The 17,637-nt window shown below is 30.8% G+C and overlaps 1 protein-coding gene across 1 annotated transcript in view; it reads left to right on the forward strand.

Moving 5' to 3' along the window:
• Nucleotides 1-4,924: 4,924 nt before the first annotated feature.
• LOC108553271 (uncharacterized) overlaps nt 4,925-17,637 on the forward strand; it is a gene marked incomplete at its 3' end in the record, with an annotated part of 71,020 nt that continues 58,307 nt past the window's right edge. The window contains exons 1-2 of the mRNA XM_017908096.1: nt 4,925-5,006; nt 10,709-10,992. Of these exons, the coding sequence (XP_017763585.1) occupies nt 4,925-5,006; nt 10,709-10,992 (366 nt within the window). The remainder of the gene's footprint in view (nt 5,007-10,708; nt 10,993-17,637) is intronic.

Below are 17,637 nucleotides of genomic sequence, written 5' to 3' on the forward strand. Positions count from 1 at the left end.
TTGCACTTCAACGAACTTATGATATTGAAAAAGGATCATTTAAATCGAAAATTATTTAATACACAAATAGTATTTAATTCAACGCTATTTAATATCTGAAGAGAAATTGATCTGTTCTATCGTTTTGAAATATAAAATTATCACTAGTAGAAGAAAACGAATTTTAAATTGTTTAAAATTTTTCATATCCAAATGTTTCGTATATTAAATCGAATTTGATTCAAGGAATTGAAAATTTAAGTATTTTGTAATTAATAAATGTACACACGTAATGAGCATTGCAAATTTCAATTCGTATATTTGGAGATATGCTGAAAATGGATGAAAGAAATTTTTAAACTAAAATTTTCAATTTGGGAGAATTTTTAAATTTCGGAGAAGCAAGTGGATGACGAGGGAAAAATGAAAAAAAATTTTGAGGGAAACACTATATAGTAACACCATATATATTATATTGAATATATAATATTATTATATATATAATACATATCATATATCATGTATTATTATAGATCATATATCATATTTTATATATTATTATATATTACATTAAGTAACCTCTCTTTGTAGGATTGAAAAATATGGAAATAACATTTACTACTACTACTACTGCTTCTACTACTACTACTACTATTACTATTACTACCACTTCAAACTTCTTGCAATTGGTTTAATATCTTTGAGTTGCGTCTGTATAAAAATTTTATTCTCTATTGGTTAGAGTTTATCCAATTTTTATGCAAATTTTTAATTGCTCCTTAACTATTATTTATGAGTTCAATTTTGTGTAAAGCATTTTTCCTATTCTATGAAGGATTTCAATGGTCATTTCGACACGTTCACGAAATACCTAGACACAAATATAGTAGTTGACAACTCTGTCTATTATTATATTTTCATTTTAAAACTTTTATACCTATATTTTTATATCTTTATATTATATTTTATTTTTATATTATATCTTTATATCTTTATATTTTTATATTTCTTCCCTATTCTCGTTCTTCCCTTCAATTCTGTTTCAAAATTAGGGAAAGTTCGTTCCAATCACATTAACTTTGGAAAAATTCAGGCTCGTGCAGTATAACGAAAAACAATGAAGTATATTTTGGATAAGATAAATAAGATAAATATATAAATAATTGTATCAATAACTCATATACGAATTTTAGCCAAAATTACAGAATTCAAATTTCATTTTAAAAATTTACAAATTTTATTTTCCTTAAGAAAAGAATAATATCTTTATATACAAATTTCCATTAATTTCTATAATTTGAACCACAAGAGCCTAACAAAATTGATTTTGATGACACAATAACAATAAAGATAATGTAATAGAAACTGGAAAACAAGTTTTCAACATTATCTTTTATCAAAATAACGTAAAAGGAACCACTGTTAATCCTTAAAGCGGGCAACAAGAACTAAAAGCATTTCAAACATCCTGTTCCAAAGTTGTCGCCTCGCGAAACACGCAAATTCCCGCGAGGAATTTCGCCACAGTGTATCACGAACTACCCAACCACTCACTCCCCCCCGAAAACCAAAAAAAAGAAAAACAGGTTAGTTACACCAATGCCCACCAATTCAAGAATAAGTCTATTTACTCACAAACACCTCGTGCCTCGATCCACCGTTATATCCCAGCTAAAAATGGTCTGGCAACGTTTTTCTCCGATCATGCACCAAGATCAATCCAATTAAAACGACCTCGCCGTTACTAATTCCCACCTCTCTATCCAAATAAGTCCGCTCAAGACCCGATCCAATTACCCAAGAATTAAACCAAAGGAGCTTTTCGTAACACGGGAAATTCGCTGGGCCGCGTTGTAAGACTCCCACACATCCTACCAACTCTGTGTACACACAGTTGCCCAAATGTAGACCGTGAAATATAAACAAGAACGATACAATGGTGGCCAGGGTACCTGGAGGCCTGTTGCAACGCAAGTATAAAGAACGTCGTCAGAAATCTAATAAACGAAAGTTCAGGGATGGAGGAGTGTCACGATGATCGCTAAGATCTATAAGAGATTAAGAGATCGGGTGGGTTGCCTCCAAGTAGTCTCCAAAATAATATAAATTCACCTTAAAAGTAATGAAAATTATCTATGAAATAATCACTATAATTTCCAATATAATCTAAATTACCTTTAAAATGAAATGAATTTTTATCAAAACCATATTTTTGTTACGTTTACATTAAATAAATTTCTAATGAATCAATTATTTTGCATTGCTGAAAATTCTTTTGGGTACCTCATGCTGATTTTTTAAAAATATATATGATAAACTTCAAAATAATTCAAATTTTTTCCAAAATGGTACAAATTTTCTTCAAGAGTAATTAAAACCATTTCCAAAATAACCAAATTGTCTCTAAAATAAACAAAATTATCTCCAAAGTAATATAAATCCATCTTGAAAGTAATGAAAATTATCTCTAAAATGATCATTATAATTTTCAAAGTAATCTAAATTACCTTTAAACTGAACCAAATTTCCATCAAAGCTATATTTTTATTACGTTTACACTGAATAAATTTCTAATAAATGAATTGTTTTGCATTGATGAAAATTCTTTTGGGTACCCCATGGTGATACTTTTTAAAATATCTGTGATGAAAGTAACTTATGCAAGATAATTTCTCAATTATTTTTAAAACAATCTAAACGTTCTTCAAGTAATTCAAACTTTTTCTAAAATAGTACAAATTTTCTTCTAGAATAATTAAAATCATTTCCAAAATAATCAAAATTGTCTCTAAAATAAACAAAATTATCTCCAACATAATATAAATTCATCTTGAAAGTAATAAAAATTATCTCTGAAATAATCATTATAATTTCCAAAGTAATCTAAATTACCTTTAAAATGAATCAAATTTCCATCAAAATAATAAAAATTCTTTTCCAAAAATAATCAAAATTTCCCTAAAATTGGCCCAAATTACTTTCTCAATAATCAAAATAAACCCTTTATAGGTCCCACGTTTCACATAAGAAAACACCAGATTAAAATATAATTTTCTCACGGAACTGTGTTTACCTCGATTAAATTTTTCAAAGTAATTTCGATCGTGGGAAGCGAATTCGCGTTGTTCAAGGATGAGCCTGAATTATTTCGTTAAATACGAACTATATCGATCGGATAAGGTTTTAACAAACGTCAGAAGAGATCGCTTTAAGTAATTCGCGAAACCACAGTTGCCCAAACGTAGACAGTGAAACATAAACAAGAACGAGAGAACGCTGGCCAGGGGTACCCTGAGGCCTGTTGCGACGCAAGTACAAAGAGCGTACCAGAAATCTAATAAACGAAAGTGTAGGGACGGAGGAGTGTCGCGACGATCGCCAAGAACTATCGGAGATCGAGAGATCGGGCAGCCAGTGGCAGTACCAGCGAGCAGCTTGATATTCGTCCGACGCGCGCCACGGAGCCCGTCTGCGTATGGACGCGGAATAAATTATGCCGTCGCTTGTCCCTCTTCATCGCTTCTTACGAATCCCGTCTCTCTGTCTCTCCTTCCCCGCTGTTCTATCTTCCTCCGTCGCCCGGCTGGTACCTCTTCCACCGACGACCAACGTCCCTCTTTCTCCAGCGATCCTTCTCCCACCGAGGTCTATAATGATTTCTCATTCGTATGGTGGTGGGACGATACCGGAAGTGAAGTCAGAACGGCGGAACCAGACGTTCACTCAATGGAAAGTTTGAGTTCTTTCAGTGCGTCTAAGAAGGGCCGAGACGCGGATCGGAGTTCCGCTCGCGTGGAAAATCCGTTTCTTTCGCCGGGGCACGCGGCATTCCCGCTCGCGACTCGCGCGTGCACGGAAGAAACCCGAAGAACCGGAGAAACTACGCTCGTTCGACATCGCGGCCGCTTCTTTGCTCGCGTATCCACGCTGCACGCGAGCCTCGAAAAAATACCCTCGGAGTGTGCCAGACCTGGTCCAACCTAGTCTACGAGGTTTGGTGCCCTTCTGTGCTCAAACTCCCCCTAACTTGGTCCCCCTGGACCTAGCCTCGACGTGGACCAGCGAGGACTCGTGCGAACACGCGATGGAGGAAAGAAGAGCCTCTTGGGCTAACTCGGTGATAGACTGTGCATCCAGGAAGCCTCTGAGCTGATATTTTGATTCGTAGAAGATCAAAGTAAGGGACTGATGAGAGATAACGATGGAAAATGGATATCAAGCAGATGGATATGAAGGCAACCTTCTTGTTCCTGTTAGGACGATTTGCTAGCAGGATTTAAGAAGATCAGGCAACTGTAACTGAACGAGTTGGTCCGATCGGTGTGTAATTGTTTCTCGGACCCGAGATAAGACGTGTCTTCTTTCCTCGATCAGGAGTAACAGGACTTGTGACGAAGTACAGTGGAATAGGGGCGAGGCTTGGTTCGAGTTATGAGTCTAAGCTGTGCGAAGTTGTTCCTCAACGGTGAAAAAGCAGATGACAATGAAGTTGCTTGTCTCTCTGTATATGGTCTCGGGAGTTTTCACTTTGGGATGTTCGATTCGTCCGAGTGCGGTTCTCATAGAAACTTTCGTGGCCTGCAACGTGTTCCCTGTCAGGATTGCCGAGCAGACCGGCTAGTTTATCTCGAACGACGAGTAAATGGGGCTTCAATTAGGAGGAAGGAATTAAAGAGCTGCAGGATGAAGTCTCGTTTCACCGGCTAGCTCCACGATTGGCGGTTGATTTTCAGCATTTTCAACGAAACAAGATAGAAGGTACTTTCACTTCGGTGTCGCGAGTGTTTCGCGATTAAGACGCCAGGAACATCAGTGAAAAACGTCTGCTCAACGAGCACTGCGGGCAGGTGATAACAGGTTGTTCGCCTGGCTGAACGTACCAGTGAGGTGTTTGTAAAAGGTGAAAGAGAGGGTTTCGGTGCATTCGCGACACCATTCTTCAGAAATGGTCAGCCAACACGCGATGGCCACCACGGTTCGCAAAGTCAAGCAGGAGAATCGTCTGAGGCGACAAAATCAGAACCAAGGTATGGAAATATCCAGGTGTCGACCGTGTCCAGAGGTCCTAATAGGGATGCTAAAATGTCATCCTACGCGAGCTGCTTTTTCGCTCACGATTCACAGTTCATTTGATATATAGCTTCACGTTGCATGGCAGATTAGGATGCTCGCGTAGCTTGGACATTAAACTCGATTTAACTTCTGAGTAAAAGGGCGTTTTACAACCGTCACGCGAGGAATTAGGAAGTTGTATATGCAAATGATAGAGGATGAGAGGATGAGGAAGAATTTTTTTGGAAATTTAAATTGACAGTGAGATTTGAGCTGGGTATTTTATTTACATTTTATTGACTCATTGTTGTCTCTTAGAGGGCTTAATTGGGTGAATAGATTGATGGAAGTCGATATAATTTTTGGGTATCCTTGAATGAATTTTTATGAGAATGTCGAGTTTAGTAATTAGGAAATTTTGTAAAAATTTTGGCGTTGGATTTTGTTGTAAGAATTTCTTGGTTGTTAACTTTTGACTGAGAAATAATGGAAAGTGTAGGTTATATACTTAAATTTAGTTTATCATACTATGTTGTGTTAAACTGTATTATATTGAACTACAGTTGTTACGTTACTAATCAAGACATAATTTCAAAAATTTGAATTGAAAGTTATATAATTATTTATTTAAACAGTCAAGTATTTCATAATATTTTAACTTTTGTTTAAACATTTTATATATTTTGTTTTATAAAGTTAATTCGTTAACCTCATAGAATAGATAACAATGAGATGAGACACACGATGAAAGAGTTTCAATGTACTTTTAGATAACGTGATTGATGAGAAAATAATGAATTAATTTTGAATCAATTATTCATGATTACGCTAGTGTATTGGAACAATGAAAGGTATACTATTCGAACAAATGGAAGGAAATGAATTATGATAATTATTTTAAATAATCGGTAACATTATTCATAATTAGAATATTACGTATAAATTTGAATATGAACACTATTTTTAGAACATAAATTACTATTGTTTGACTTTGAAAAAGTGGTCATAAAATTTATATGCACTGAATAATTAATCTTTGTGTATTTATTATATACTAATCATTGACTATTCTATAAATTGGTATATGTAATTAAAGAGCATTCATGATAAATAATTTTAAATAAAATTTGGAATGAATACTAATATAACAGCAGAAGTATTGTAGCAGTATAGTACAATACTAGCATAGTAGCACAAAAGTATATATATTAACATTGTAGATAATTATAAACTGTATATTATATTACACACATATGCTATAATGCAATATCATATAAAATTTCATAATGCTATACATATTTGCAATATTTTATACAATATTATTACATACAACATCATGTATAATAATGTTTAATATTATCAAAAATCTATAAATAGTAATTACATACAACAATAGCTGTGTATTATATATAGTGCCTTGTAATTAGTACATAACAGTCATTTATGTTATTTACATTTACATGTTTATGCAAATATTTTATACGGTTATATATTTATGTATTTATTTACATATTTATAGTCACACAAAATTTCTGTTAAATCCAAGTATTATAAAGGGAATGAATAACCTGTTACATGTAATATAGTTATGAAGTTAAACGTGTAATGTTTCATTCGATACCTTTTTCAAGGGAAAAGGGTGAGAAGGGTTAATCTCTCACAATCATAATGCGTTGCGGATGCGGAAGTACTAAAACAGTGGTCTAAAAATCCCCTTTACACATTGTTATCTTTTTATGAACGCTATAAGGGTAAAATGAATCTTTTTACGAGTTGCATTAAGACGCGATCAAGAAGATAGTATATCAAGTATAATACGTTATATTTCGTCTTAAATGCTTATGCTGTAATTAACGAAGTGTATGAAATTAAACTGGATACTGTTGAAGATTTTATTAAACGATTCATTAACGTTTCTCTTCAAGCATTCTAGTAGCTAACAATTAGGGAAATGTATTCCAAACATCATACCTGAAACATAACACAAGTGTTTCGTGATAAATGATTCCCTTTTCCTTTGCAAATGCTTTTAAATTTTTATAATAGGCTTTAATTACTAAATTTTAATAATATTAGAAAATTAAGTTTAAAAAAGTGTGGGGACGGAGGAGTGTCAGAATGATCGCTAAGATCTATAAGAAATCGAGAGATCGGGTGGGTAGCCTCCAAGCAGTTTCCAAAATAATATAAATTCACCTTAAAAGTAATCAAAATTATCTCTAAAATAATCATTATAATTTCCAAAATAATTTAAATTACCTTTAAAATGAACCAAATTTTCATCAAAGCCATGTTTTTGTTACGTATATATTAAATAAATTTCTAATGAATCAATTATTTTGCATTACTGAGAATTCTTTTGGTTACCTCATGGTGATTCTTTTTTAAATATCTGTGATAAAGGTAACTTATGCAAGACAATTTTTCAATTATTCCTAAAACAATCTAAATTGTCTTTAAAATAATTCAAATTTTTTTCAAAATAGTACAAATTTTCTTCAAGAATAATTAAAATCATTTTCAGAATAATATAAATTGTCTCTAAAATAAACACAATAATATAATTATCCAAAATAATATAAATTCACCATAAAGGTAATGAAAATTATCTGTGAAATAATCATTATAGTTTCCAAAATAATCTAAATTACCTTTAATTACTAAATTTTAATAAACGAAAATTAAATTTAAAAGTTTCACGCGTATCATTTAAAAATGAGACACTACTTGTTAAATTTCATAATTTAATAATTAATCTTAACTATTAAATTTCAATAATAGTAATAAACTATACTTGAAACATAATACAAGAGTTACATGTAAAATAAAATACTACTATTTCCTTCGTAAGAATTATTAAATTTCAATAATTAATATTTGTTAGAGAATATCAATAATGAAATTTCAGTATCATTGTTCTAAAATAATTTCAAACCAAATTTTTTAGACAAATGGATTCAATCACGAAACAAAATACAATTTCCATTTTCGTATAAAATATATTTCTCTATATCAATTTCCTAATATTAATTAAAATTTGCTTACCAGCAATTTCATTTTTAGCCACGTTTTATTTCACAGGAACCGAAGTTTATGAAATAACCAAAGTATCCGGTTTTATTATATTCACAGCTGAAAATGAAGTTAAACATTTCCCCACTGATGTTATAGAATATTCTAGTACCGAATTACTTAAATATTCTTCCAATGTTATTACTTCTGGCATAGCAAAGTGCACAGGAAACGCAATGAAATTTGAATTAGCAGATGTAGATTAATTCGGTTGCGGCAATTCCAATTAGTTTTCTAGGGGTGAAGACACCTAGCATAGACTAATTTTCTATGGTGGATACGTCGAACTTTGCTCGAACTAAATGGAACTTTACGCGCAGCTGAACATCGACTTAATTATGATTAATCGTCTACGATGAATTCGCATGGCGATTGCTCTTTTACTAAGAACTAATGCTACTCGTTCCTCGCACCTGCGAGAATTTTCTAAGCAGAAAGTTTAATCAAGCTAGTTGAGTTTTTCTCCGAATTTCAAATATTTCTTTACTTCCAATTTTTGTTACCGTCATTAATAAATGATACAGTTACTTTGTATACTGTAAGATACTGTAAGATTTTTATCATTCGTTAAGTTTGAAATGTAAGGACCAGAATTTTCAGTAAATTCGTTGTTACCTTCAATGAGCTTAGAGCTTTCATTATTTCCAAATTAATATTCATGGATATTTATGGTGATAAATGTTAATACATTTTCAGATATCAAATACATTTGGTTATTTCGTGAGTAATGTGAAATATACAAAATTCATAATACCTATTAACGAATAATTAATTATTCGTAATTTTCATTTTTTGAAAAATATTTTATTTCAGCAGTCTTACTTGACTGGAAAAATTGTTGACTTAAAATATTTATTTTGTGCCTTTTTATGTTCTTTGTTGTGAACTTCTTTCACGATAAATTTAAAATTCTAGTACAATAGAATATAGAATTTTTAGAACTTTATTTCGTCCAATTGCTTCCAAATACTATACAAAATAAAGAATTTATTACTTATTTACTATATAAAATTCATATAGAATTTTATTTCATTCGGTTACCTATAAATACTATATAAAATAAAGAATTTTATACATTAAATAAGTAATGAATTCTTTATTTTATATAGTATTTGAAAAATTAAAAATTCTAGTACAATAGAATTTTATTAATAGAATTTTATTTCGTCCAATTATTTACAAATACTATATAAAATAAAGATTTTATTACTTATATACTATATAAAATTCTTACTAATTTACCATATAATATTTATTATTTATTTACTCATTACTTTATTTAATTTTATATAGTATTTGGAAGTAATTGGACGAAATAAAATTCTATTAATAAAATTCTATTGTGCTAAAATTAAAAATTTTTCAAATACTATATAAAGTAAAGAATTTGTTATTTATTTACTGTATAAAATTCTTTATTTTATATAGTATTTATAAGTAACCGAATGAAATAAAATTCTATTATACTAGAGACAAGAAATAGAATTAATGGATAATAATTAATTGTTATATCTGTTTCTTTTATCTTATTCAATATCATCTTTGCTTTATGTGATTAAGCATTGTCACAGTGAAACGGATTTTCTTTCCGATTTATTGCTTAATTATTTCTACATTATTCCTACACATAATTTTCCTAATTGTACGTTGTAAAATTCTACTTTTATTTTGCTGTAGAAATTTCAAAGAGGCGATAATATATATGAATTAACTTGATATTATCACGCTGAATTAGGATTAAAAATTAGAAATTGAAACCAAAAATAGGAAATTCAAAAATAAAAATTAGAAACTGAAGCCTGGAAGCAGAGAATTTACAATAAAAAAATTAGAAATTGAGAAACGAGAATTGCTAATACACACTAGAAATAGAAAGTAAAAAATAAAAAATTGTAAATAAGAAATTGAAGTTTAGAACTAAAATTAAAAAATTGCCAATGAAAAATTAAATCTTCAAAATTATCCTCAAAAGTTATTTGATATCAAAATTAGGAATTTAATATTAAAACTAAATTCCTAATAAATCCCTATAGGTATCACAATAGAAATTTAATATTAAGCTTAAAAATTAAAAAATTAAAAATTGTAAATTAAAAATAAAAATTCAGAACTAAAATAAAAAAATTACCAATGAAAAATTAGATTTTCAAAATTATCCTCACAAGTTATTTGATATCAAAATTAGGAATTTAATATTAAAATTAAATTCCTAATAAATACCTATAAGTATCACAATAGGAATTTAATATTAAGCTTAAAAATTAAAAATTTGAGACGAAAATTAAGAATTCAGTAATTATTAAATAAACGAACCACCGAACTCTAACCATTAAACGCCATCGATTACAACGAATCACAGATCCCAAAACAACGCGCATTAAACCTGTAAAACAGCAGCTCGTTATACCAAAGAATGTCACCTACATCGTTACCGAGTAAATAAAACAAATCCGACTGAAGGAAAAACAAATGGAGCGACTCTTGTTATTCCATTTCACTCGTACGAAATAACCGGAAACGTAGCTTTTTTCAACTTACTCGCGGGTTCATCGATTATTCACTCACTGGTCACCGAGAATAATTGGGAACGAAATATGTATTCCAGATGAGGAGGGACTTTACAAGCCTGTGCCACCACCGAAACCGGTGCCGAACAATCAGAAGAACCAGAACGGCCAACAGGAGAGCAGGGTGCAGACGGTAGCCGAGCAATCGTCGCGGACGACTTCCGGCATAGAGAGGAACGCCACGTTAGACGACAACCAGCTTCGAAGTTCCGGGCAGAACATTGCACCGGAATACAGGATGCCACCGTTGTACGGGGAAGAACAGAGCTCGAGTCAGACTCAACAGGCAGCTAACCTGCAGACCCATAGCAGCAAATTTCCGGTGAGTTTGCCTCAGAAATATTCCTCCATCGCGTCCTCTAGCAATATTACGTGTTACACCTTGCTGAGACGTTAATCCTTAGGTGCTTGTGAAATATAAAAGCGGATTAAATATTTTACAGCTATTAGGTACCGTTGGTACGTGTGATATTGATTGATTTATGGGACCATTATGGCTGTGAAAGGGTCTTACGATGCTTTCTCAGGTTTGAGGAATAATTTGTGATATTTTTATTATTTTCATTATTTAATATTAGGGGTGGTATAGGGGTTGCGAAAGAATTTTAGGGTATTTATTGAAGTTTTGGGAGTTGGGATGCAATATTTTGTTGTTAATTTGTTTATTACAAATTATAATCGTTGAATAGAGGTGTAATATATTATATATATTTATTTATTTATTATGTTCAATAAATACAGATACTTGTATTTATGTGAGATCAACATAGTGATATGAAAATGTGAAAAAGGAGAAATTTTTGTTATTTCTCGAAAATTTAATATCATAGTTGTTTATTTATTTAAAGAATATTTATCTTTATCTTTATAATATTTATCTTTATATACATAAAGAATTCGAGGATATTTATTGCAGTTTTGGGAGTTAGGATGCAATATTTTATTGTTGATTTGTTTATTACAAATTGTAATCGTTGAATAGAGGTGTAATATATTATATATATTTATTTATTTATTATGTTCAATAAATACAGATACTTGTATTTATGTGAGATCAACATAGTGATATGAAAATGTGAAAAAGGAGAAATTTTTGTTATTCCTTGAAAATTTAATACCATAGTTGTTTATATATTTTATCAATCATGTGTCGATCATCTCTAATGATCAATCTCTAATCTGAGAAATTGTTTCACCCTCTGGAATATTTAAATTGTATATTTATAGTTTATAGTATTTTATTGGAACATAAGTATGATTAATATATACTTCATATTTACTAGATTTTTAATTAAATTTAGAAAATGAATAATAAATGCAATGTAAGAGTGAATTTGTTGTTACTGAGTATTATAATACACGCTGTTAGTGTTATATTAATATTGATTTTAATACAAAATATCTGAAGTATCGCAGAATAGAATAAATAAATTTTACAAGGAACTTAATTTTTATTTTAACTTACGTAGAACTATGCAGTTCAAATTTATCTGATATACCTCTGATTCCAAGAATTGAGTATTTCTTATAAACAAAAGAAACGCGTAATATTGTGGTAGGTTATTTAAAGTTCTAATCTTTTCGGTCTACTTGTGCTTACAGAGCACATCGAAGCGTATCGAACACATGCATATGCAACTGGTATACCAGCTTTATTATGTTTCTGACCGAAACATTTCTTATATGAATAAAACAGTATGGTTTCTATCGCCATTTTTGAATTAAGATATTTTTCTCTTCTTCGGTTGTTTTACTGAAACTTGAAATTTTTTGAAAATATTTTTATGATAAAAATATTCCTATTGTAAACTTTGCAATAATTTTGCGAAACATTTTATTTCAAATTTTCTCTTCTTCAATTACTTTATCTAAACGTGGAAATGCTTTCAAATATTTCTAGTACAAAGGTATTGCTATTGTAAACTTTGTTATATTTTTATTAAATCTTTTATTTCAATTTCTCTCTTTTTCGATTATTTTATCTAAACGTGGGAATGCTTCAAAATGTTTCTAGTATAAAAATATTCTTATTGTAAACTTTGTTATATTTTTATTAAATATTATATTTCAATTTTTCTCTTCTTCGATTATTTAATATAAACGTGAAAATTCTTGAAAGTATTTTTAATCCAGGAGGTGAATTTTGTATGCAGTATATAGTTTCCTATTTCTCTACCTACATGCATATATTCTAATTAATAAGGAAATGTAAATGAAAAAAATATGAAAGGACCGGAACGAATATTATTCTGTGCCTATAGTTTATACATTCACAACAGTACACAGATGGTACTGTTATATATTTTTCCTCGCTCTATATCGAATGCTAGAAAATCTGGTAATAATTATACGTATTTATCATTGGCTAATTGTTAAAAATGTTACACCTTACACCTTATACAAAATGTAAAATAAAATAAAGATCACACTAGAAAAATGTAGTATCTCATATCCTTTTCCTTTCTTCAAGGAAAAGTAGATTTAAAATTCAATTATTTTATCATTTTATATTACCACAATTATTTTTTCATTAAATTTTGCAATTGGTTATGTGCTTTTACCATTTTCCGGAATATTTCAAATGTATCAATTGTCATACGTTTATAGGAACCTATATCATCACAAAAGCGTATTTTATAGTCAAAGGTTTCAACCATACACGTATTATCTATTTTGCACACCTTAAGCTTCTTCACATATATCTTCCATATTTTTTCAAGTATACGTACCACTATATTATCTCAAAAATTGATATCCAAATACTCGCATAATTAAACGTACTTAAATTTCTCATCCTTACAACCTCCCTATTAAAAATAAAAATAGAAAGAACAATACGAAACATTAAAAGGAATTCAACCAAGAAAAGATATTAAGAAAAAGAATGACAGTTCAAGTATCAAAAAAATTATCAATTAAAAATATAATCAAAGTAAGCAATGAAAAGATAAACTAACAACGTTTCTCTCATAATCTCCAAATTCCAAAAAAGCATCTTCCTTAATCCTCAATAAAGGACATTGCACGAGCCACGAGTGATTATCCATGTTAAACATTGGCCATAGAAGATACGTATCTGAGACGAGCCACCGACATGATACAGGTGGCGAGAGAATAAGATCGAGAACGGTGGAGGAATAACAGGAACACAGGAAGAATAACAGTCTGCTCCATGCATCCATGCAAACTCGTCACGGGCAGTGGCGGTGTGTTAATTAACGATGCACCGTGTGCATTAATTCCACGTGCGCGAAAAACGTGTGTTCGCGCACCGGCATGTTAGTAAGTACGTATATCTACGTGCAGAAGCGGCGCTCGAGCTGGCAACTTTTGTCATGATCGCATAGGCGTGCCGGTGAATTTTACTACCACCGATAACGCGACGGGTTCCGAGGTGTAACGGGCTGAATATGGCGATTCCAGTCGCGGACTTTGATGCACCTCCGTACGGTGACTGGACTCGCTGCGTAGTCGATGAAGAAGAAGAAGAAGAAGGGAAAAAAAGAACACCACGGTTAGAAGTCAAGGCGTAGCGCTTTATTCGGTATGGTCTCCGCGCCGACTTTCTAGCCTTCTTCTTTTACCTCTTCTTCTGCCGCCACTGCCGCGGACGCCGGTGCTGCCACCACCGGCGAGCCGGCCAGCGCGCTAGCTAATCTTAATTGCGCTTTTCTCTAGTGGCCGATATGTCCATGGCCGGATCTCGTTCAGAATTTTTAGCGGACGCTGGTGAAATTTTGTTTTAATCCCTTGCACTCGACAGGCAACCTCCTGTCACTTAATAAAATTCTGAAAATTGACATTAATTCTCATAATTAATTGAATTTAAAATAACGTAAGAATACATAATATATCGAAGTAAAATAATTCTACGTTTTAATTTACATACGATTCCTTTTTTGCCATTTTAAAAAATATCGTCCACTTTATAACAGAATTTTCGAAATTCTAAGAATATAAGAGCCCGTGCACAGTTATTGGAAAATATTCGAAAAAATGGAAAACAAGTATTCGCGACTGGTTATAACCCGTTGTACCATGATTTAATCGTAACTTGAAAAGTCATTTAATTTTAAATTGACCTTGTATATTTATTCTGATTGCAATGAATTGGTATATTTTTCGTAATGTCTATTTTATTTAGGATTTATACCATAATCGTCTTGTAGTGCAAGCAGTTAATAAAAGTACGTACATTTTAACCTTTTGAACTCAACGATTTTTTGGTTAAAGAAGAGTAGGAGTTCAAAGATTTTCTGCTATAAAATTGACGACATTTTTTTTTAACAATAAATAAGAAATCGTATAATAATTAATATATGGAATTATTTGATTTCGATATTTCGCACATCGTTACATTATCTCAAATTTAACATATTAATTAATATCGATCTTCGAAATTTTATCAAATGGCGACTAAAGAGTGCCTCTCGAGTGCAAAGAATTAATACTACCGAAATTTTCAATTTACTGTCAGAAACGATGTTTCCAAATTTATTTCAACTTTTGATAATTGGTCTTAATTAATTATGTTAAACATTTAGCAACTTTAATTTGAGTTATGAAAATGGTACCAAAATGTACCTCTGCAATTTTGTTTTTAATAATTGAAAGTATATTGAACTTTAAATTAACGTCAATTTTAGTTGCCAAAATTTTTAAGTATTATTCTACGTAAATTAAAATTATTTGAAATATTCTTTCTTAAATTTCTAGATTTAATTTTTTAAGTAATATAGAGAATTTGTTTGAAATTCGAGCAATTAATTACTTGTAATTATTAGAAGCTTCTAATGCGTACACAATGTTTGTAGTATATTTATTACTAATAACTAACACTGGCGGCGCTAGTGTGTTCGGTACAAAATCGTCTTAAGATGAAATAGCTAAAATTATTTTACTGTAGTAGCAGAAGATACATAGATAGAATACTGAAACGTTTTATTCCTTAATAAATACTTTCAATGATGATTATTATATACTTTGTTCGATTACTTTCCATCAGTGACGCATACCTGTAATAACGTAAATATCACAAATACAGTATACATCGTTGAATTATCTCCTAATTTTGCTGATATGACCTTGAGACTTTCCTTTTGCTATATATATCATGTTACTTTAAATACTTCGGTTTAACTCTCATATTTCAGTCGTTAAAAGCAGCTAGCGTAAATGTTCGAATACTATAGTGTATGAATATATAGAGTACAATCGAAAGCATTCAGCAGGTAGGTAGAGGTGATTACTTATGCAAAATGGAATGAGATTTAAGAAATTAAACTCTTTTATCTGAAATTAAAATCTGAAGGAAATTGATTTTGAAAAATTCATTGGTTACGTACCAAGCTGTTGACACATTTATACATGATAATTTTTCCATTTTCCGAATATCAAGAGTTGATCAAACTAAGGAAATTAAGAAGAATTTAGGTGAACGAAATTTAGAAAATAATTTTACACGAAATTCTCTATTCGAATTTTTCTATTATTAAATTACAACTCGAATTATTTCGAACCTCGATCACACGTTTTAATTTCCAAAAAATCGAAATTCCGATTTATCCACATATTCTATTTCGACGAAACGGAAAATCTAATTAAATACTAATTAAGTATCATATTAATTAAGTATAACAAATTAATAATAAAAACTACAGTGACAAAAATGAAGGGAAGTGTAATAATGATCAGTATATTATTTTTAATGCGATTCTTCAAAAATTTAAGTCGTCTGATGTATACCGTTACACCAATTACAGATTCCACTGCAGAAATTATAGAAACTAAGATAACGGTGTGCTGCACTGCAAGAACGAATCACAAATAGTGCATCGCGAATCACATTGTAGCAAGTAACGATAACGACTGGCTGGTGCGCTTTTAATAAAATTATACGAACAGCATTTCTTCGTAACTGTGTCGTCTAGCGTGCGAACAAATTGCACCGGTGGCACAGACGGCGTAATTAGGATTCTAATTTTGCAGGTATTTGGTTTTTTCCCTGGTTCTACTGGGAATTAGTAACTCGTTCTCCTGTCGTTACCGTTGATGGACGAAGAACCGCGCGATGCACAGAGCAGAGAGCACTGTGCAAAACAATTGTTCAGGAATATCAGGCAAGCGTAATCGACACGATAAATTCCAGTAATTCGAAGAAGTGTTTACAGTTTATTAGAAACGATACAATGCCTCGCAGTCGATTCGTGAATTAAATTAGACGCTGTGTTTGGTGCTAATAACTTTCCCGATTTGGCCTTGATTCTATGGTAATTAACCGTTACTGACTTTCTCCTGTGAAATGGAGATGGTCAATTTTGCATTTCAGTGAAAATTGTTGAGTAATGACACGGTTCTAATGAAAACGTAAGAGACGTTGATGAGTGCGTGATTAATACTGTTTAATATAAGTGTATTCGAGTGTTGAAAATTTGTGAAGCAATGAAACGTTAATTAGAAATGTTTAATGTTTGTTATGGAAGAATTGAAAATTGTTTGTAGATGTGATTTAATTGAATTTAGTTTTGTTTGTTTATTTTAACCATTTCGATGATTATTTATGAAGATATTTATAGAGTATTAATATTACAATACTTAAAATTTCAATTCTTTTTGTTAATATGATATTAATTTATTTATATTATTAATGTTTATATTAATTACATATTACTACACTATTATGTATTATTGATATTAATATTAATTTATTAATAATATAATTAATATTGTTTACTTATATTGACTTTACTGCTGCTTTATATATTTGTACAACCTGTTATATAAAATTTTAGTTATTTCTGTTATTATAATATGAATTATTTTAATATAAATTATGCCAGAAGATTTATAGTTAAGCTCAACTACGAAATTGAAATGATTCAGTAAGAGCTTGAGCACCCTTATTCACGCAACTATTTCAACTATTTCATAAAAACGCTCTTCTTTTTTAGTCATGACACTTTAGCAC

Source organism: Eufriesea mexicana, unplaced genomic scaffold (assembly GCF_001483705.2).
Source record: "Eufriesea mexicana isolate 0111107269 unplaced genomic scaffold, ASM148370v2 scaffold9863, whole genome shotgun sequence".
Taxonomy (NCBI): domain Eukaryota; kingdom Metazoa; phylum Arthropoda; class Insecta; order Hymenoptera; family Apidae; genus Eufriesea; species Eufriesea mexicana.